The 20073-nt window shown below is 51.8% G+C and overlaps 1 protein-coding gene across 3 annotated transcripts in view; it reads left to right on the forward strand.

The window, feature by feature from the left end:
• The window catches only part of MYH11 (myosin heavy chain 11), a 127431-nt gene that overhangs the window by 90726 nt on the left and 16632 nt on the right, over window positions 1–20073 (forward strand). For all 3 annotated transcript variants that reach the window (XM_027527198.1, XM_027527196.1, XM_027527197.1), the window contains 15 exons: window positions 330–523; window positions 2154–2275; window positions 2398–2467; window positions 2596–2756; window positions 4111–4219; window positions 6586–6717; window positions 6809–7015; window positions 8316–8453; window positions 9635–9758; window positions 10169–10340; window positions 11789–12001; window positions 13890–14034; window positions 17900–18106; window positions 19618–19722; window positions 19811–19963. In XM_027527198.1, coding sequence (XP_027382999.1) covers window positions 330–523; window positions 2154–2275; window positions 2398–2467; window positions 2596–2756; window positions 4111–4219; window positions 6586–6717; window positions 6809–7015; window positions 8316–8453; window positions 9635–9758; window positions 10169–10340; window positions 11789–12001; window positions 13890–14034; window positions 17900–18106; window positions 19618–19722; window positions 19811–19963 — 2252 coding nt within the window. The remainder of the gene's footprint in view (window positions 1–329; window positions 524–2153; window positions 2276–2397; window positions 2468–2595; window positions 2757–4110; window positions 4220–6585; window positions 6718–6808; window positions 7016–8315; window positions 8454–9634; window positions 9759–10168; window positions 10341–11788; window positions 12002–13889; window positions 14035–17899; window positions 18107–19617; window positions 19723–19810; window positions 19964–20073) is intronic.

Here is a 20073-nt window from a genome sequence, read left to right on the forward strand (position 1 = left end):
ACAGAAGGAGAAACTGAGGCACAAAATGGCACCAGGCCAAGGCGGTGGCAAGAGCAGGATTTACCCCCAAGTCTCTGTAACAGTGTCAGAGAGAATGTGTTATTTTTGTCATTCGGGAGTTCTCAGGGTCTCAGCAATACGTAATACTTGGAAAGCAACCCCCGACACCTCCCTTTACCTATCACTAGAGGGAAGGTGGTGGGGGTGGAGGAAAGAACCCCATGAGAATGAGCAGGGGACCTGGGGTCTCCATGCTCCGGGTGGCCCCCTGGCCTGCTGTGGGGTGCAGAGCCCCTGGTGGGCTGACGCCACCCTTCACGTGCCTGCAGTGGACCGCATCGTGGGGCTGGACCAGATGGCCAAGATGACGGAGAGCTCGCTGCCCAGCGCCTCCAAGACCAAGAAGGGCATGTTCCGCACAGTGGGGCAGCTGTACAAGGAGCAGCTGGGGAAGCTGATGACCACACTGCGGAACACCACACCCAACTTCGTGCGCTGCATCATCCCCAACCATGAGAAGAGGGTGAGGCCGCCGCCCGCCTCCTCGGGACGTCCTCAGGGTCTGCAGGGAAAGGGGATGCAGGCTGGGCTACAGGGGCAGGAGGAAAGCCAGACCCCCCACCCTGAGGGCTCCATCTGACACAAGTGGGAGGCACTCCTTTCTCATCCAAGAGGGAGAAGAAGGCAAGAGAGGAAGGGAGAATGCTCCCGGGGACTTTGAGCCCCGGAGTGGCTGCACATGGTATCAGATCACTCGTTCACTAATATTTACTGTAATATTTACAGTAAACATTATTCAGCTAATATTTGCCGAGCTCCCCCTGTGCCAGGTGCTGGGGATTCGGAGCTGGATAGACTGTAGTCCTTGCTGGCAGGTGTCATAATCTAGGCTAGGGGTGCTTAGCTGGGGGACAATTGTGTGCCCTCCCTTCCCCCACTGGGGAGATTTGGCCGTGTCTGAAGGCAGTGGCAACCCACTCCACTGGAAAATCCTACTCTTGCCTGGAAAATCCCATGGACGGAGGAGCCTGGTGGGCTGCAATCCATGGGGTCACTATGAGTCGGACACAACTGAGCGACTTCACTTTCACTTTTCCCTTTCATGCATTGGAGAAGGAAATGGCAACCCACTCCAGTGTTCTTGCCTGGAGAATCCCAGAAACGGGGGAGCCTGGTGGGCTGCCATCTATGGGGTCGCACAGAGTCGGACACAACTGAAGCGACGTAGCAGCAGCAGAAGACATTTTTAACTGAAAGGGGGGCTATAATTGGCATCCAGTGCACAGAAGCCAGGGATGCTGCTAAACATCCCGTAGCACACAGAGCCGCTCCCCCTGCAACCACAGAGAATTATCCAGCCCAAGACGTCCGTAGTGCTGAGTTGTGGGAGATGGGGACACACCAGCTGAGGAGGTCATGTGGTAAATTACGAGAATACCAAAGAGCCAGGGGTCCCACTCAAAACTCAGGGCTCAGAGAAAGCTTCTTAAAGGATGTGAACTCGGTGACTCGGAGGGCAGGGTCGGGAGGGCATCCTAGGCAGAGGGAACAGAATAAGCAAAGACGTGGAGGTGAGAAATGAAGGGTCTGGGTGAAGAAACTCCAGGTGGGTCGTTCCGTATTGACGTGTGATGGTGTGAGGCAGGGATGGGGGAGATGAGGCCGGAATGCTGGGCGGGGCTTAGATTGTGGCGTTCCTGGGGTTAACAGGGCTTGGCACTCCTTCTGTAACATGTTATCAGGGGGCGTGTCACGATCAGATTTGCATTTTAGAAACCAATTGAGGCAATGAGAGAGACAGGACGGGGTGGGAAGACAGTATAAGGCTACTGTGCTCATTGGGGCAGGAGAAGAGGGTGGCGAGTGGATGGCAGTGGTGAGAGAAGTGGGTAGATGGGGAGATGTTTGGGAGGTCGGAGCCACAGAACTGGCGATGGGCAGGAAGCGAGGGAGGGGGAGGTGACAGGGAGGAAGCCTCAGGTGATGCTGGTGCCAACAAGAATGAGACACGGCACCAGACCCTCAGCTGAGCTCTCATCTGGTGCCCCCAGTGATCCTCCCCATGGCCTGGCGAGGTGGGGCACTGGGCCTGAGATTCGGGGCTTGCTGCTCCCTGAGGCCCTGGCAGCCCACCGCCCTTTGCATCTTTGCAGTCGGGCAAGCTGGACGCCTTCCTGGTGCTAGAGCAGCTGCGGTGCAACGGGGTCTTGGAAGGCATCCGAATCTGCCGCCAGGGCTTCCCCAACAGGATCGTCTTCCAGGAGTTCCGCCAACGGTGAGCCTGCCAGGCTGGTGAGGGTGGGGCGGGGGAGCGGGTGCGGGGAGCAGGCTCAGAGGAGGGACAGACTGATGACAACGCAGATGCACTTGGTCGTGACTCCTGCCCTGTGTCTCAAGGTACGAGATCCTGGCCGCCAACGCCATTCCCAAAGGCTTCATGGATGGGAAGCAGGCCTGCATCCTGATGGTGAGCCTGGTCCCCAGCCCCTCCCCAGAAATCCATTTGCAGACCTCCGGGACCCTCCTTAAACACACTTAACCCCCTGCCAAGTGGCAGAGCCAAGAACAGGAACTCTCCCCTCCTTCCTTCCGCAGATCAAAGCCCTGGAACTCGACCCCAACTTGTACAGGATCGGGCAGAGCAAAATCTTCTTCCGAACCGGGGTCCTGGCCCACCTGGAAGAGGAGCGAGACCTAAAGATCACCGACGTCATCATGGCCTTCCAGGCGATGTGTCGCGGCTACCTGGCCAGAAAGTAAAGACCTGCATGCTGTCGCCTCCCTGCAAACACAGACCAGAAGCACAGAATTTCAGGGGGTTTTCCGGCCTCATGTCCTGATCCCTGATTCTAGAGCAGAGGCCATCTGCTCGAAGATGTCACTGATTGAATGGCTGCCTTTTCTTGAGGGGAAGGAAATGCTACCACTTTAAAAATATGTGCTAGTTACAAGGACAGGGCAGGAAGGGCTTAAGACCACAGGCTGTGGAGAGTTAGACAGAGGTTCTATTCTGGCTTCCCTGCTTATTTGGTGAAGAACCTTGGGAAAGTTACTTTACCTCTCTGAGCCTCAGGAAAATGAGTATAATCACTCCTGCCTCGTAAACTTGTTTTAATGAGAGGGAGTCAATGAAATACTGCATATAAACAGTTGAGAACAAAGCTGGTTATCATTTAAGAAGTGTGAGAATATGATAAAGTACCTGAGGAAGGTGTATTGGTATCTATACCCCCATGTCCAAATGGGATTCATAAGGCATGGTCTTGCCCTGACGCTCCCTCTGTTTTGGGAAACCGGGGCCTGGGTGAGGGCTAGGGTTCCTCCATGAAACTCACACCCCAAACAGGACTGCAGGGGCTGATGGAGTTGCCCTAGTCCAGGGCATGTGTCATCAGGAGGTACAGACCACATACTCATCTGATCGTGTCAAGCTGATTCATTGCCAGGTAGACTCAGGATGGTCAAGGCCAGATCTGGGGAGTGCTTGGTCCTGGGACAGACCTAACCTGTTAAGTGTCATAACTAAATTCTCTGTTGTCACCACTCCCACTTGCAGACTGACTGGGGAGATTTTATTCTTCAAGTTCACCCACGTCCAAGATGGCAGCCATAATGGCAGCCACTCAGAGACAAGAGGATGGTGTTCATTAATAGCCCTTAAATAGGAGGGGTGCTGGTTCTATGTCAGGCCTGGGAGTTTAAAACACACCCGAGGAAACGATAGGTTTTTCAGACTCTCAGCTTTGGGGAAGATGTGGTACAGATGAGGCTGTTGGATGCCCCTCAGGCATGGTGTAGCATGGGTTGATTTCCTAGGTGTTACTGGGACCACAGATCTGAATTCAGGAAATTTTGTGAGCCTTGGGTCTTCCTTGCCCACTGAGAAAGGCTGTGGCCTCCAGATGATATATACTTGTACTGATGCTCAGAGCTTGCTGGAGAATCTGGGCTAGAGAGAATGGGGGGATGTCCCTGGGCAAGTCTCAAAATCACAAGCCACACAGACGTGTCCTGCTCTCAGGATGCTGCGGGGCTGGATGCTGTGACAGTGCAGTGAGGTGTGTGTTGGGCCGAGCAGGTCTTCTCACGCTTCCACTTCCCTCTCCCCAGGGCCTTTGCCAAGAGGCAGCAGCAGCTGACGGCCATGAAGGTGATTCAGAGGAACTGCGCCGCCTATCTCAAGCTGCGGAACTGGCAGTGGTGGCGGCTCTTCACCAAAGTGAGTGCATCCTCATCCCAAGCCCCCTTCCACCCACCTCTCCCAAGTCCTGGGTCTTCCCTGGGACGCTGCCCACGTGGGACTGGAGGTGGTGGATAGCAGGCTTGCAACTGAGAGCTCAAAACCAAACCTTCCCCATTGGCGATTCTCTGGGCTTGAGAAGAGCCCCCTCTTTGGCATGTGTGTTACAGCCGTGACCGTAACCCAGACCCAGAGCACTTCCATCACCACAATGCTATGCTAATGCTAAGTCGCTTCAGTCGTGTCCGACTCTGTGCGACCCCATAGATGGCAGTCCACCAGGCTCTGCCATCCCTGGGATTCTCCAGGCAAGAATACTGGAGTGGGTTGCCATTTCCTTCTCCAATGCATGAAAGAGAAAAGTGAAAGTGAAGTCGCTCAGTCGTGTCCGACTCTTAGCGACCCCATGGACTGCAGCCTACCAGGCTCCTCTGTCCATGGATTTTCCAGGCAAGAGTACTGGAGTGGGGTGCCATTGCCTTCTCCGTCCATCACCACAAGGATCCCTCCTATTGCCCATTTATAGCTCTGCCCACTTCCCTCCACAGTCCCGGCAAGCACAAATGTGTTCCCTATTTCTGTACTTTTGTCATCTCAAGAATATTATGTTAACGGGGTCCCGTAGTTATGTCATTGGGGCTTCCCTGATAGCTCAGTTGGCAAAGAATCTGCCTGCAATTCGGGAGACCCTGGTTCAATTCCTGAGTGGGGAAGACCTGCTGGAGAAGGGATAGGCTACCCACTCCAGTTGTTGGGCTTCCCTTGTGGCTCAGTTGGTAAAGAATCCGCCTGCAATGCAGGAGAGCTGAGTTCAATCCCTGGGTTGGGAAGATCCCCTGGAGAAGGGAATGGCTACCCACTCCAGTATTCTGGCCTGGAGAATTCCATGGACTGTATAATCCATGGGGTCGCAGAGTCGGACACCACTCAGCGACTTTCACTTTGTCACAAAGCATCATCCAGCATGTTGTGTGTATACACTGTTTGTTTCTCTGGGTACAGCTTGGTCTTGCAGCATCACTGGCTGTTACGAGTCTGTTGGGCAAAGGCTTGCTCTGTGGGGACGGACACAGCTTCCTCTTAGGTGCCCTTGAGTCTGTTGATGGGCACAAAGCTTTTCCACTGAGTGACTATGTGTTGAATGGCCACTGTGCACCAGGCGCGTGTGGAGGGCTGGGGATACCCTGGCTTCATGAATATTCTAGGTGAGTGGAGGAGTAGGTGATAGGTAATCGCAGGAAATGATGCCCATGGCAGACTGGGGTCAGTGCAGGAAGGAAACCGCAGTGTATCGAACACGGCTTCCTCTAGTGCCGGGTGGGGCTTGAACACAAGGAGTTAGGAGTCAGCCTGGGGAAGAGCAGTGAGGGGAAGCTGCTTTTTGGAAATGTTCATTCCCATCAACCCAACTTCTGGAAGCTCCTAAAAAAACCACCCGCAATAAAGAAAATAAAAAATGAAGGGCATTCATTTACAAGAGCAAAATTTCAATGCCCAGCCCTGGCAGACTGACTCATAACAGCTCATCCATCAATGGGATACTTTCAATCGCTAAAAATGATGATATTTAAAAATCAAGTTGTAACACTGACGTGACCGCACGGGTGACAATTATCCTGTCGTTTTTAGTAATAAAAGCGGCACGTAGGGAATTCCCTGATGGTCCAGTGGTTAGGACTCCATGCTTTCGCTGCAGAGGGCCTGGGTTCCATCTCTGGTCTGCAAACTAAGGTCCCTCAAGCCTCATGGCATGGCAAAAAAACTTTCTTAATTAAAAAAAAATTTTTTTAAGTACATGTAACGCTGGGCAGCGTGGTCTCGGTGTATTTTTTTAGTGTGCAGGACAAAGGGCTAGAAGGAGATGCTGATAGGGCCAGTAACGGGAGGCAGGATGTGGGGGACTTTCCTCTCCTTTTCTCTTCGGAAGGAAACACAGCAGTTTGTCAGCAGCAGCTCTCACTCAGGATGGGACTAAATGGGGGGAGGCGAGACTTCTCCTGTCACTTTGCACCTCTTCCTGTTGCTCTAGGATTTTTCAGTCTCGGCATATTGGTTGATATTGGCATATGTTGATATTTTGGGACGGGTAATTCTGTGTCACGGAGGCTGTCCTGAGAATTCTAGAATGTTGAGCAGCATCCCTGGCCTCTACGCACCAGATGCCAGTAGCATCCCCCCGCCCACCTAGTTGTGACAGCTAACACTGTCCCCAGAAACTGCCAAATATCCTGAGGGGCTGCAGGTGGAATAAAATTGTCCCTGGCCGAGAACCATTGATTTACTTACTATGAGAGTGTATCCCTTGTGCCATGGAGACAACTGATGGGCTGACCCTCTGTGTGCAGGTGAAGCCCCTGCTGCAGGTGACTCGGCAGGAGGAGGAGATGCAAGCCAAGGAGGATGAGCTCCAGAAAACCAAGGAGCGGCAGCAGAAGGCCGAGAGCGAACTCAAGGAGCTGGAGCAGAAACACTCGCAGGTACCGGCCCGGGAGCCTGGCTGACGCTGCAGAGGGCAGGCCGCCTGCCCCCGTGGGGCTCACCACCTGTCTCCCCGCCCCCTGCCTGCAGCTGACGGAGGAGAAGAACCTGCTGCAGGAGCAGCTGCAGGCGGAGACGGAGCTGTACGCCGAGGCCGAGGAGATGCGGGTCCGGCTGGCAGCCAAGAAGCAGGAGCTGGAGGAGATCCTGCACGAGATGGAGGCCCGCCTGGAGGAGGAGGAAGACCGGAGCCAGCAGCTGCAGGCAGAACGGAAGAAGATGGCCCAGCAGATGCTGGTAAGGCGCTGCGGGGGCTGCCCTCGGTGGTGCCGAAACCCTTGACTCGCGCTGCAGACCTGTGAGGTGCATCTGATGATGTGTGTCCCCACTGGACTGAGATAGAGACTCAGGCTTGGAGAGGAGCAGCCCTCTGCCTACACAGGTCTCCTCGGGAGCCTGCTATGTCCTGCTGCCCTGCCTTCCATGCGCAAACACGTTTCTCCTAATAGCCACCCTGTGTGAGGGGTAATTGTATCAGTAAGCTACTGCGGCAGAACAAAAAGCACCAAGACTCAGCAGCTTAGAAATAAGAAGCATTTAGGACTTCTCTGCTGGACCAGTAGTAAGAATCTCCTGCCAGTGCAGGGGGACACGGGTTCGCTCCCTGGCCCAGGAAGATCCCACGTGTTGTGGGGCCTGTGTGCCACAACTACTGAGCCGCACTCCAGAGCCCACGAGCTGTAATTGTCGAGCCCACATGCCAAAGCTGCTGAAGCCCACTTGCCTAGAGCCTGTGCTCTGCAGCAAGAGAACCCACCATGATGAGAAGCCCACACACCACAACCAGAGAAAGCTGGACCCAGCACACCCGAAAATAAATAAATTTAAAAATATATTTTTTTTGGTAAATGAAATACTAAACATTTATCTCCCACAGTCATGACTCTGAGAGTGGCTTAGCTGAATGATTCTGGCTTAGAGCTTCTCATGAGATTGCAGTTGTGATGTCAGCCTGGGCTGCAGTCTTCTGAAGGCTTGACTGGGCCTTGAGGATCCCCTTCCAGGGGTGAGTGAGCCGTCACTCACATGGCTGTAGGCAGGAGACCTCAGTTCCTTGTTCCGTGGGCTTCTCCACAGGGCAGCTCGGGTGTCCTCACAGTATGGCAGCTTGCTTTCCCTGGACAGAGCGAATGGAGGGAAAACAGGGGAGGAAGCTGCAATGCCTCCTATAGCCTAGTCTCTGACTTACACACGCCATCGCTTCCTCTTGATTTTGTTAGAAGCAAGTCATTAAGCCCAGCTGACACTCAAGGGGAGAAGAATTACACTCCACCTGTTGAAGGGAAGAGTATCAAAGAATTTGTGGACATATTTTTAAAACCACCATGGTATCTATTCTCCCCACTTTACAGATGAGGAGACTGAGGCTCCACAAAGCAAAGTGGTTTACTCAGACCTTTTCTTTCTGATGAAAAGAGACTGCAGAGCACTGCAGGGAGCCATGAGGCCCAGCCTCTGTATCCATGAGTCCCCAGAGCTCCGGGAGAGTAGATTTTGGGTTAAACAAGGCTGTAATTCTTTTCCCTCCCCCACAAAGGACCTGGAGGAACAGCTGGAGGAAGAGGAAGCTGCCAGGCAGAAGCTACAACTTGAGAAGGTCACAGCTGAGGCCAAGATCAAGAAACTGGAGGATGATATTCTGGTCATGGATGATCAGAACAATAAACTGTCAAAAGTGAGTGGGTTTGGACGTCCCTGGTGGTCCAGTGGTTAGACTCCACTGCATGGGGGAGTGGGTTCAGTCCCTAGTCAGGGAACTAAGATCCCACATGCCCTGGAATGTGGCCAAAAATTAAAAAAAGTGAGTGGGGTTGAGTGTCTGGATTAAAATGACAGGCTCATCAGGACTATGGATACCTTCAGATACCTTCCCTTTTTTAGCCAGGTACAAGGAATTAAAGGCCAAACAAGCAGTTATCTCTGGCGCTGATGTGGCAGCCTTGTGGCCACTGTCAGGATGCAAGCATGCCATGGATGGGGGCCCTGGTGGTCCCAACAGTGCCAGGGCCACCGTGGAGCAAGCGTCAGGAACACCACAACCAATGCAACCCCCAAGTTGTGCAAGGGAGGGCGGGCAATGTGCCTGAGACCAGGGGGCCCCCTCACATTCTCACCACCCGCTTCCAGTTCCTAACAGAGGACCAGCTGTCCTGGGATTGAGGGGCTTCTGGGATGTGAGACTCTCAGCCCCCAAACCAGAAAAGTCCCAAGATGAGTCGGTCACCCTAGTCAGTATCCACTAAGCAGCCCCACTGTGAGTGGACTGCCTTTAGTCCTGGATGCCAGCTGGGCACTGACTGTGAGACAGGCTTGGTGTCAGGGGCAGGGCGTGCACGGTGCAGGAGAACCCAATCCTCGAAGGGCTTATGTTCTAGAGAGACAACAAGTGGATGATTGTACAAGCAACCACTAATTGCCATCATGATTGCTACCCTCTTCTAAGAGCAGAGCACTAGGGGATGGAGGTGGGGCATTCAGGGAAGGCTTCCTGGAGGAGGTGACATTTCAGTGGAAACCTGAAGAATGAGGAGCAGTTAGAGGGGGTGGAGGCACATCCCAGACAGATGGTCCCGCCTGTTTGCAAGGGCCCTGAGGCCTGTGGTAAGAAAGGAAAGAGGGCCCCTTGGCTGGGACATGAAGTTGAGGGGTGGAGGGCCCTGAGGTGGGGAGTGGCTAGTCTTTGGAAAGCATTATTGTTGAGGAACTTATTTTTCCCCCTTTAAAACTCTAGGTTGCATTTGGTTATAGTGTAGATTATCCTTTCAACTGTTTATCTGGAAGTTACTAACAGTGAAACATAGACCCCAGAGAAAAGGAAAAAAACTAATGATATTTCTTTTTCTTTTCCCTCAAAAGGAGCGAAAACTCCTTGAAGAGAGGATTAGTGACTTAACAACAAATCTTGCAGAAGAGGAAGAAAAAGCCAAGAATCTTACCAAACTGAAAAACAAGCACGAATCTATGATTTCAGAACTGGAAGGTAAAATGGCTTCTGGCGAGGTTCTGAGGGGGATATTTTATTTTATTTTTTGTTAACACCAAAACCATTTTGTATTGGGGTGTAGCCACTTAACAATGCTGTGATAGTTTCAGGTTAACAGTGAAGGGGGTTATTTTAAAAGTAGGAAAATAAGACAGGACATTTGAGAATGGTGGATTACAGCAGGAAAGGGACAGTTCTACCTGGCTGCCTGCTCACCCTTAGGGAACACACACATTCATTCTAGAAGATGCTTGGCACCAGGGCTGACTTTCCTTCCACAAGAGCGTGGTGCGGGTGGGATGGTTCTTGTATGTGTGTGTGTGTGTGAAGTGCCCGAGCAGGAAGGCTCGTCCTCCAGGGGTTTCTTGGGTAGTGTCCACCCCTGAAGGGCCCTGGCTTTTGCGCAGTGCGGCTGAAGAAGGAGGAGAAGAGCCGGCAGGAGCTGGAGAAGCTCAAGAGGAAGCTGGATGGGGAGGCCAGCGACTTGCACGAGCAGATCGCAGAACTGCAGGCGCAGATCGCCGAGCTCAAGATGCAGCTGGCCAAGAAGGAGGAGGAGCTGCAGGCGGCCCTGGGCAGGTACAAGGCTGCCGCGGGCAGGTCCAGTGTGTGCGTGTGCCCCAGGGCCCCTGCCGGCCTGCAGGGGTGGCGCCTGGCCCTCCTCCTCCTCCAGGCAGGCCTCCATCTCACGTGAAGTGGCCCCGCCCTGGCCGCCCAGGTGCCTTGCGGGAACCTCGCCTTTGGCCTTCTTCTCTCCCTACCAAGCTCATCCTCCCTACTGCCACTGTGCCCGCCTCTTGGGTGCCCATCCTTCGTCATCTGCACCCCAGCCCTGGATTTCTGGTTGCACAAAGAAGCCGTTCCATGGGCACCACAAACACCACGTGTCTGAGGCTGGGAGGACCCTGCTGTCCCCGGCTGTCGCCCTCTGAGGCCCCTCTTTATGTGAACACCAGTCTCCTCCCGAGCTTTTGCCCCTTCTCTTCCCGCCCAGGGTACAGCAGACTCGGCCCGTTCCATGTGGGGTGTCCCCCGCCCACTTTTCTGCACCCCCTTCTCCCAGCTCGGAGCTGGGGGTGCTCTAACAGCTTCCCCGGGGGCATTAGAGCGGCGACTCACAGTTACTTACCTGCTCCCCGTGTGCTGAGCTCTGCTCGAGCGGTGTCTTTACCACCGCCTGGCCGGATGTGCTGCTGCACCTCCAGTCACTGAGGAGGAAGCTGGGCCAGGGGAGGTGAAGGAACCTGGACCAGTCGCCTGGCTTTGGAGAGACGGGCTGGGAGTCGCTTTCTGGTTGGTCCCCTGGCCAGCTCTCTCTCAGCTGGTTTGTGCCAGGCGACAGCGCTAGGGTGATGGGCCACCTCGTGTCTTCCCTCCACGGGTCCCCTTCCATCCATCGTGGACGAAACTGGAAGCAGCCCCACCGTGGTCAGGAGGGAGCTCCCTTCCATTCTTTCAGATCAAGGCTCCCCTCTCCCACCCTGACCAGATCAAGGCTCCCCACCTCCCACCCTGACCCGCAGTCACCGTCTCCCCTGGTGTTAACATCCCCACCCCCAACAAGCAGTGCCTGGCCAAGCACTTTGCAAATGGAAGGAAGAATCAACCAGTAGTTACTGGGGAGGAACACTTGCCTGACACTCAGAAAGCATCTGTTGGGCTCCTGCTGGGGACAAGGCACCATGCTGGGACAGTGCAAAGCACTCTCTGTGTCTGTGTCTCTGTCTGTTTCTGCCTCACTTTCACACACACACACACACACACACACACACACACACACACACACACGTGCAGCACGACCTGTTTCTTACATCAGCCCTCGGAAACTACAGCCTGCATGAACCTCCAAGCAGTCCAACATGGCAAGAAGGGGCCTTGTGTGTCTCGGGACCTGAATGGAACATGTTCTGATATCTGTGGAACCCAAACGACTGCTTCCAGAAAACCATTTTTGGCGACCTCGTGAGATGAACAGCAGGGGGCCTAGGGACCCCAGGGTCTTAGTTCCGGTGATCTGTCCCTGGCAGGCTGGACGACGAAATGGCTCAGAAGAACAATGCCCTGAAGAAGATCCGGGAGCTGGAAGGTCACATCTCAGACCTCCAGGAGGACCTGGACTCAGAACGGGCCGCGAGGAACAAGGCGGAGAAGCAGAAGCGGGACCTGGGGGAGGAGCTGGAGGCGCTGAAGACGGAGCTGGAAGACACGCTGGACAGCACGGCCACCCAGCAGGAGCTCAGGTGAGGAGCCCCCACCCGGCCGGCCGGCCGCTCGGATGGGTCGGGACAGCTGGTGGAAAGGGGCAAACCCACACAGATCCTGAGTCACGGGGCTCCTCAGGCCCTGCGTTTATCGTGCTGATTGCATTTTGCTTTAACTGATGTAAGCATGCTTAATTTTTTTTTTTTTAATTTTGTTGAAATATAGTTGATTTACAATGTCATGTTAGTTTCAGGTATACAGCAAACTGATTCAGTTCTGTTCTTAACAAAAAGGACATCTCAGAAAACTGAGTAATAAATATTTCTGTCTAATTAAGCCACATGGATACCTAAAAGGGCCCACATATCTTCCTACCCTGGAGATGATTAGCTACTTGGCATTTGGGAGTTTCCTGTTACCCAAAAAGGGTAATTGGAAAAACTGGATTTTTTAATTATTTGAAAATACTAATAATTTATTATAGATGTTATAAATACTAACATCAAATCTAAATATAATAAAACATTTTAATATGTCGGAACCATGAAAATCAACTGGTAAATTAAGCATGCTTATTTTTTAAATTTATTTGTTTTTAATTGAAAGATGATTGCTTTACAATATTGTGTTGGCTTCTGCCATACATCAGCATGAATCAGCCATAGGTATGCATATGTCCCCTCCCTCGTGAACCTGCCTCCCACCTCCTACCCCATCCTACCCCTATAGGTTGTTACAGAGCCCCAGTCTGAGTTCCTTGAGTCATACAGCAAATTCCCGCTGGCTGTCTATGAGACATATGGCAGTGTGTATGTTTCCATGTTACTCTCTCCATTCGTCCTACCCTCTCCTTTCCTCACCCCTTCCCGTGTCCATAAGTCTGTTCTCCATGTCTTATCATGCTTATTTTTTAATCTTGTCTTACATCACAGTAGGAGGATATACTCAATTAGAGAATGACTTGAAAACTGTAGGAAAGTTAGATACCAAAAGCATCGACCCCAGTCCCACCACGGTTAACATTTTAGGGAATTTCATTCCTGTCTTTTCCTGAGTGTGTATAAGTTTTGCATTAAATTTTCAAAATAACATTTATCAGATTGGTCTTCACTTGAAGTGTCACTGCTGGCTAACTGACAATACCCAACCAAAAAGCAGAAACAAAAACGGGTCACCTGCCAGATAATGAATGCCGACTTCAGTGAAACTAGGTCATTTATTTATTCAGCAAATACACAAGTGTGTGTTGAGTGCACCCTGTGCCAAGTGCTGTGCTAACATGGAGATTTACTTCCCACGTTTTGGGTTTTGTGCTACATCACTTAGCTGGGCCTAGAAGCCAGCACAACTTTCTGCCCCCTTTGCACTGGCCCAGAGCAGTGGCTCATAGCAGTGAACTCAGACTGTTTGGGTTCAAATTCTTGGTCAGTCACACGATGGTTTTAATACCTTGGGCAAGCTGCTCACTCTTTCTTAGCATTTGTTTCCTCATCTGTAAAACAGAAATAATGATACACTTGCCTCTAAAGGTCACTCTGAATATTCTATCAGATGACATATACCCAGAACTTAGGTCAGAGCTTGGCACATAGCGTATCCTCAGAAAGTAAAGCTAATGTTAATATTTACAGAACAGTCTGCAACTCACTTTGCATTCTTCCAACAATATCATGTGTTATTTTGTGTATTTGTTTGTCGGCCCTGGGAGATTCTGGGAGGTAGCATGCTCCTCTTTTTTTATGGCTACCTCCTTGTTTTGAGGAAATTCCAGGTCCAGAGAGGTTAGGTGACTCACCTGAGGTCACACAGCTTGGGAGGGATAGTGACAAAGACTTCAGTTCCGGGTCCCAGGAGACCCCTCGCGCCTCTGCACTGAGGCCCGTCTCTGTCTCCTTGGCTGCCAGCCTCTGTGTTCTTGCTGCCCAGGGCCAAGAGGGAGCAGGAGGTGACGATGCTGAAGAAAGCCCTGGACGAGGAGACACGGTCCCACGAGTCTCAGGTGCAGGAGATGAGGCAGAAGCACACCCAGGTGGTGGAGGAGCTCACTGAGCAACTGGAGCAGTTCAAGAGGGTGAGTCGCCGTAGTTTTCTGGTGACAACAAAATGCAAAGAACGATGTGTCAGCAGCTTCAGGTAACTACACGCGAGTGTCTGCACGAAGACCAGTAACAAGCTGCGGCGATCCTAATGAGAGTGACGGCACCCAGCATTTATGCTTACTGAATATTACGTTGACTAATCTTTCCTACCACCCACTGGGATGGGTACAATGAAGCCCCTTTGACACAAGAAGGAACTGAGGTCCAGAGTACCTAAAGGCCACACAGCTATTGACAGAGTCCCAGCAGTCTGCTCTGGCGTGCATGCATGCTCAAGTCGCTTCAGTCATGTCTGACTCTTTGCAATCCCGTGGACTGTAGCCCGCCAGGCTCCTCTGTCCATTGAATTCTCCAGGCAAAAATACTGGAGTGGGCTGCTATGCCCTCCTCCAAAGGATCTTCCCAACTGAGGGTTCGACCTGTATCTCCTGCAGTGGCAGGCGGGTTCTTTACCACCAGAGCCACCTGGGAAGCCCTGGCTCTGGACTCATCTCTTAGCCTCTCCAGGGCAGGGTCTCCAGGTAGGCCCTTGTGGATAAGCAGAGTTTAGCAAAATTCTGGGAAAGTAGCTGAACACTGAGGACAGTCTAGCCATCTTCATTTCTGTGCAGAGTGGAGCAAGACTGTCATCATTTGAGTGGCAAGACAGTGCTCCATGGTTAGTTTGGGAATGACTAGATCTAATCTTCCTCTGATGCTTGGCTATTTGGGGGTGCACAGAATCTGAGGCAGTTAACTAGCACTAAAATTCTGTGTATCCGGAACTTCCTCTTGCTTTGGAGAATGTCCTTGTGTTTCATTCCCAGGGAAGAGTTTTTTTAGCTTATGACATCCTGCTAGGTGTCTTCTCTAAAAGTCTGAATTATACCATGATCCGTGCTGCAGCTTTCCTCCAGAACTTTCTAGACTGAATGGCTGTTGTGTTACCTAAGAATTGTTGGTGTTGGCATTAGCTTCTATCGCCAGTCAAGATAAATGTTCTTCAGGACTCCCCTGGGGATCCAGTGGCTAAGGCTCTGTGCTCCCAATGCTGGGGGCCTGGGTTTGATCCCTGATAAAGGAACTTGATCCCACGTGCCTCAACTAAAAAGATCCCACATACCACAAGAAAGATCCCAGGTGCTGTAACTAAGACCCTGACTCAGCCAAATTCACCAGGGAATCCCAACTAAGACCCAGCTCAGCCAAATCAATAAATATTAAAAAAAAAAAAAAGATAAATATTCTTCCATGAGCTGGTTCACCACCAGTTTGATCATAATCTCAGAATTTTCCCATACATTTAAATAACGGCTACAACCCCTGTATGGCATTGAGTATATGCCACTGTTCCAAAGTATTACAGGCACCAACTCATTTAATCCCACCGTGACCTTTGCTAAAATGCACATCTCCAGGCCCCACACTGAAACGCACTGTCCCTGATATACACCCTCACGCTCCAAGTGGAGAAAAGCTACCTGTTTGTGTCACCTTGTCAGTCGTCACGTGGGGTCTGAATATGAACCTTGGGCATTTTGTCAGTTCTTTTGTGTTGGACAAATAAGATCTTGCTAGTTTTATCTATAACATGTATTTCTCCTTTCAACTGTCTTTTCTTTATTATGTTCAGAAGGTTTTTTTTTTTTTTTTGGCCATGCCCTGTGACATGAGGGATCTTAGTTCCCTGACCAGGGATCAAGTCTGAGCTCCTTGCATTGCAAGCATGGAGTCCTAACCACTGGATCACCGGGGAAGTTCCCAGAAATTATTTTTTAGTTAATTAATGATTTACTTTTGGCTGCGCTGGGTGTTTGCAGCCGCACTCAGGCTTTCCCCAGTTGTGGCACGTGGGGGCTCCTCTCTAGTTGCGGTGCGCGGGCTTCGCAGTGTGATGGCTTCTCTTGTTGTGAGCAGAGGCTCTAGGGCGTGCGAGCTTCAGTGGTTGTGGCTCGTGGACTTGTTTGCCCTGGGCCGTACACGGAGTCTTCCCAGACCAGGGATGGAACCAGTGACCCCTGCGTTGGCAGGTGGACTCTTAACCACCGGGCCACCAGGAAGTCCCCCAGAAAGTTTTATTGTGATCGAAGTTGAATCCAAATGGGCTTTTCCCACCGATGGAGTAATAAGTCCTCCAGACAGTGGTAAGGTCCATGTGTCACTTTTACTCTAAGTTTGGAAAGCCAACTGACCAGCGCTGAGCCAGGTGGTCATCCGAGATGAGCAGGCGCTGGAGGCCTCTTTGCAGAGACTCAGCTGTTCTGGCCATCCATGCCTGACCTGAGCAGGAGGGGCTCACAACGCCTGCCCACCATCTCAGGAGCACTGAAAAGGGAGACTGTTTTACCTCTAGCAACGTTTCAGATTGTTGGTGATCCATGCCTGACCTGAGCAGGAGGGGCTCACAACGCCTGCCCACCATCTCAGGAGCACTGAAAAGGGAGACTGTTTTACCTCTAGCAACGTTTCAGATTGTTGGTGATCCATGCCTGACCTGAGCAGGAGGGGCTCACAACGCCTGCCTGCCATCTCAGGAGCACTGAAAAGGGAGACTGTTTTACCTCTAGCAACGTTTCAGATTGTTGGTGATCCATGCCTGACCTGAGCAGGAGGGGCTCACAACGCCTGCCCACCATCTCAGGAGCACTGAAAAGGGAGACTGTTTTACCTCTAGCAACGCTTCAGATTGTTGGTGAAAACTCATAGCATTGTTCCTACCTCGACTCCCCTTACACGTGTATAGTCACCACCATTCTGGGAAAAAGGTTTTAGGGGAGCCCAGGTCCCGTGAGGTCCCCCAGGGTCCTTGATATCAACCTGCACTGTTGCCTTAAGAAGCACTTTGTCCCTGTCTGGGGTCCTGGCAGCATTAAATGGACTTCGTCACCAGAGGACTGGCTTCTGAGGGTCCCTGGACACTGCACAGACGGGCCCAGGAGCTGAGGGTGAGCCCACTGTTGCGTTCTCCACTCTCGGGACCCACACGCTTTCTTCTGGTTTTTCCCCCAAACACTTTTTTTCTTAGAGAAACTCATATGCCTACAAGAGCTGTTTAGATAAAATAGCTTTCTCTAAACTTTCACAGAAATGGCAGTGTATGATAAATCAATGGATGAGAGGGAGTGGTGGGGCCTGGGGCTGAGTGGAGTGTGACTGCCCTGTTTATAGGGCCAGCTGCTACTCAGATCCAGATGATTGCTCTCGCAGAGGAAGGCAAGACCTCTGTTTCCAGATCTTTACTTTTTTTTTTGGAAGTTAGACTTTAAATAGAGATGTATGCAGCAAAATTCACCAACTTTAAGTGTCTATGTTTCAGTGAATTTTGACAAATTATTTAACCACCACCCAATCATGAAATAGAACATTCGATTTTTCAAATGAGAAGCTGGGAACCCAGATTTTTATGCGATATTTCTTTTTATTTACCTGACTGTGCCAGGTCTTAGTTGTGGCATGTGAGATCTAGTTCCCCAACCAGGGATCAGACCCAGGCCCCCTGCATCGGGAGCGCTGAGTCCTAGCCACTGGACCACCAGGGACGTCCCTGTGTAATATTTCTTTATTAAAATGTTAAAAGGTATAACATGGATCAAATAGGATGTGATGGCAGGGTTGATGCAGCCTGGGGGATGCTAGTTAGCAACCTCTGAGCTTCAGGAAAACAATCTAAAAAGTCTTACTGGGGATTGTGTGCTCCTCACTGCCCCGAGTCCCTCCCCTGAGGTGGGGAGCACAGGTCCCCGGACCTACCGAGGGAGGGGGAAGCAAAGAAATGGACCGCTAGCGCAGGTCCTTATCTTAAAACACTCTGCCAGCCATGGCCCTAACGCCTCCCTTCCCCTCTGCTTCTCTGGCTAGGCCAAGGCCAACCTGGACAAGAACAAGCAGGCGCTGGAGAAAGAGAACGCGGAGCTGGCCGGAGAGCTGCGAGTCCTGAGCCAGGCCAAGCAGGAGGTGGAACACAAGAAGAAGAAGCTGGAGGTGCAGCTGCAGGAGCTGCAGTCCAAGTACAGCGACGGGGAGAAGGTCCGGGCCGAGCTCAACGACAAGGTCCACAAGCTGCAGGTGAGGCGGCTTCGTTGGGACCGTCTCTGAAGGATGAGGTTCTTCCAGCTCACGAAGCCTCTGTTCATTTCCTTGCGTTACATTCCTCAGGGAGATGAGATGGTTGCCTTATTCAATTTAACCTCTAAAAACTCCTACCTGCTCATTCAAAATGAGTATTTATTGAGTGCCTGCTGTATGCCAGGTGCTGTGTTTAATCCTGAGATACAACAGCAAGGAAGAAGACAAACACTGTCCCTGCCCCTGGAGAACTCCAGCCCCGTGCGGGGAAAGACGTTAATAAGCATGCAGATGAATATGAGATGATGCTGGGAAGCAGAGACACATACTGCAATGAATATAAATAATACAAGGGCCTGAGCCTGTGGGAGGAGGAGTCAGGGAAGGCTTCCCTAAGAAGGATGTATAGCCTGACAGATAAGAAGTCTGTCTACTTATAGACAGGGAATAGCATGTGCAAAGGCTCAGGACTAAGTGAGAAGTCAGAAGAGATCATGTAAGGCCAGTAGAGCCAGAATGATAAATCTGATGGACGATAGGGGATGGTGGGGACTGGGGCCAAGTGGAGTTTACAGGACAGGGAAGGTATGTGGCATAAAGTGGGACTGGAGCAGGTTGGGGCCAGAAGACAGGAGTGACGGGAAACCACTGATGGGTTTTAAGCTGAAGAGTGACATGGTCTGTTGGTCTTTGGTCTTGATTAGCTTTGAACAGACATTTGGGCTGACTTTCCATTCATGGAATATGGCCTACCTTTTGATAAATATTTAATGCGCTTAGAGCCTGGGACAAGAGTACAGGACAGCATGAAGTATGAGTTTTTCCACACACAGCTGAGCACAGGGGTTTTGCTGTCCTAACACAAACAACATCCTGGAGGAGTGAAGATCATTTATATCCTCACTGTAAATGGGAGGAGGACGGATGGAGGGCTGGTGTCTCCAAAAGGACTTGTTCAGAGATACCAGGGCTTGGAGTAAAAGGCAGAGGAAAGGTAGAGAGAGCTTTCTACCTGTAGTGCCCGCGTCTATGGTTTTGCTGTAAGGGTCAGTGAAAGGGCAAAGAGCAGGGGTGAGGAAGAGGGGTGGTAGGGACAGGACCTTTGGATGTGGAGGTGCCCTTTGCAGCCTCTTCCCCCACTTTAGGGATTGGGTGAGTCCAGACCACCACTCAGTATCTGGACCTGCAAACCTGCTCTTCATGCTTGCCAACCTTGGCAAGGCTCCAGGATCCATGTGGAGGGCTCAGGGCCCAATTAGTACAGTCTAACCACAGTATAACAGGGCTCTCACAGGGTCTCGGAACCAGAGGCTACCAGAGATTGCAACTTGTAGGGATGTCCTTCCCTCTCCTAGGGGGCCATGGAGTGACCATGACCAGGCCCCTTAGCTCATGGGAACCTCTCAATCAGTCGACACCCCAAGGCCAATCACTGAGCACAGAGAGCCCCTCTTACTTAAGGACAGTCCTGTCCTGGATGATCCAACTAACCAGTCTCTGGGCGCCCACAGAATGAAGTGGAGAGTGTCACAGGGATGCTCAACGAGGCAGAGGGCAAGGCCATCAAACTGGCCAAGGACGTGGCGTCCCTTGGGTCCCAGCTCCAGGACACCCAGGTGGGTATTGGGCCACGTCATCTGGAGGCACCTGGGGTACGGCCTTCCTGGGGGTGGGCTCCTGGACTTCTGCGTGTCCTTTCTGTAGGAGCTGCTTCAAGAAGAAACCCGGCAGAAACTCAACGTGTCCACCAAGCTGCGCCAGCTGGAAGACGAGAGGAACAGCCTGCAGGAACAGTTGGACGAGGAGATGGAGGCCAAGCAGAACCTGGAGCGCCACATCTCAACCCTGAACATCCAGGTGCCCACTGCGTGTCTTTGCCCTGGAGGGTAGATCAGTGGCTCGGATGTGATTGTGATAGAACGGTGGCACCATTTTGCTTGACTCACTGGCTCCCCCTGCTGTTGAGT

The sequence above is a fragment of the Bos indicus x Bos taurus genome, chromosome 25 (genome assembly GCF_003369695.1).
Source record: "Bos indicus x Bos taurus breed Angus x Brahman F1 hybrid chromosome 25, Bos_hybrid_MaternalHap_v2.0, whole genome shotgun sequence".
Taxonomy (NCBI): Eukaryota; Metazoa; Chordata; class Mammalia; order Artiodactyla; family Bovidae; genus Bos; species Bos indicus x Bos taurus.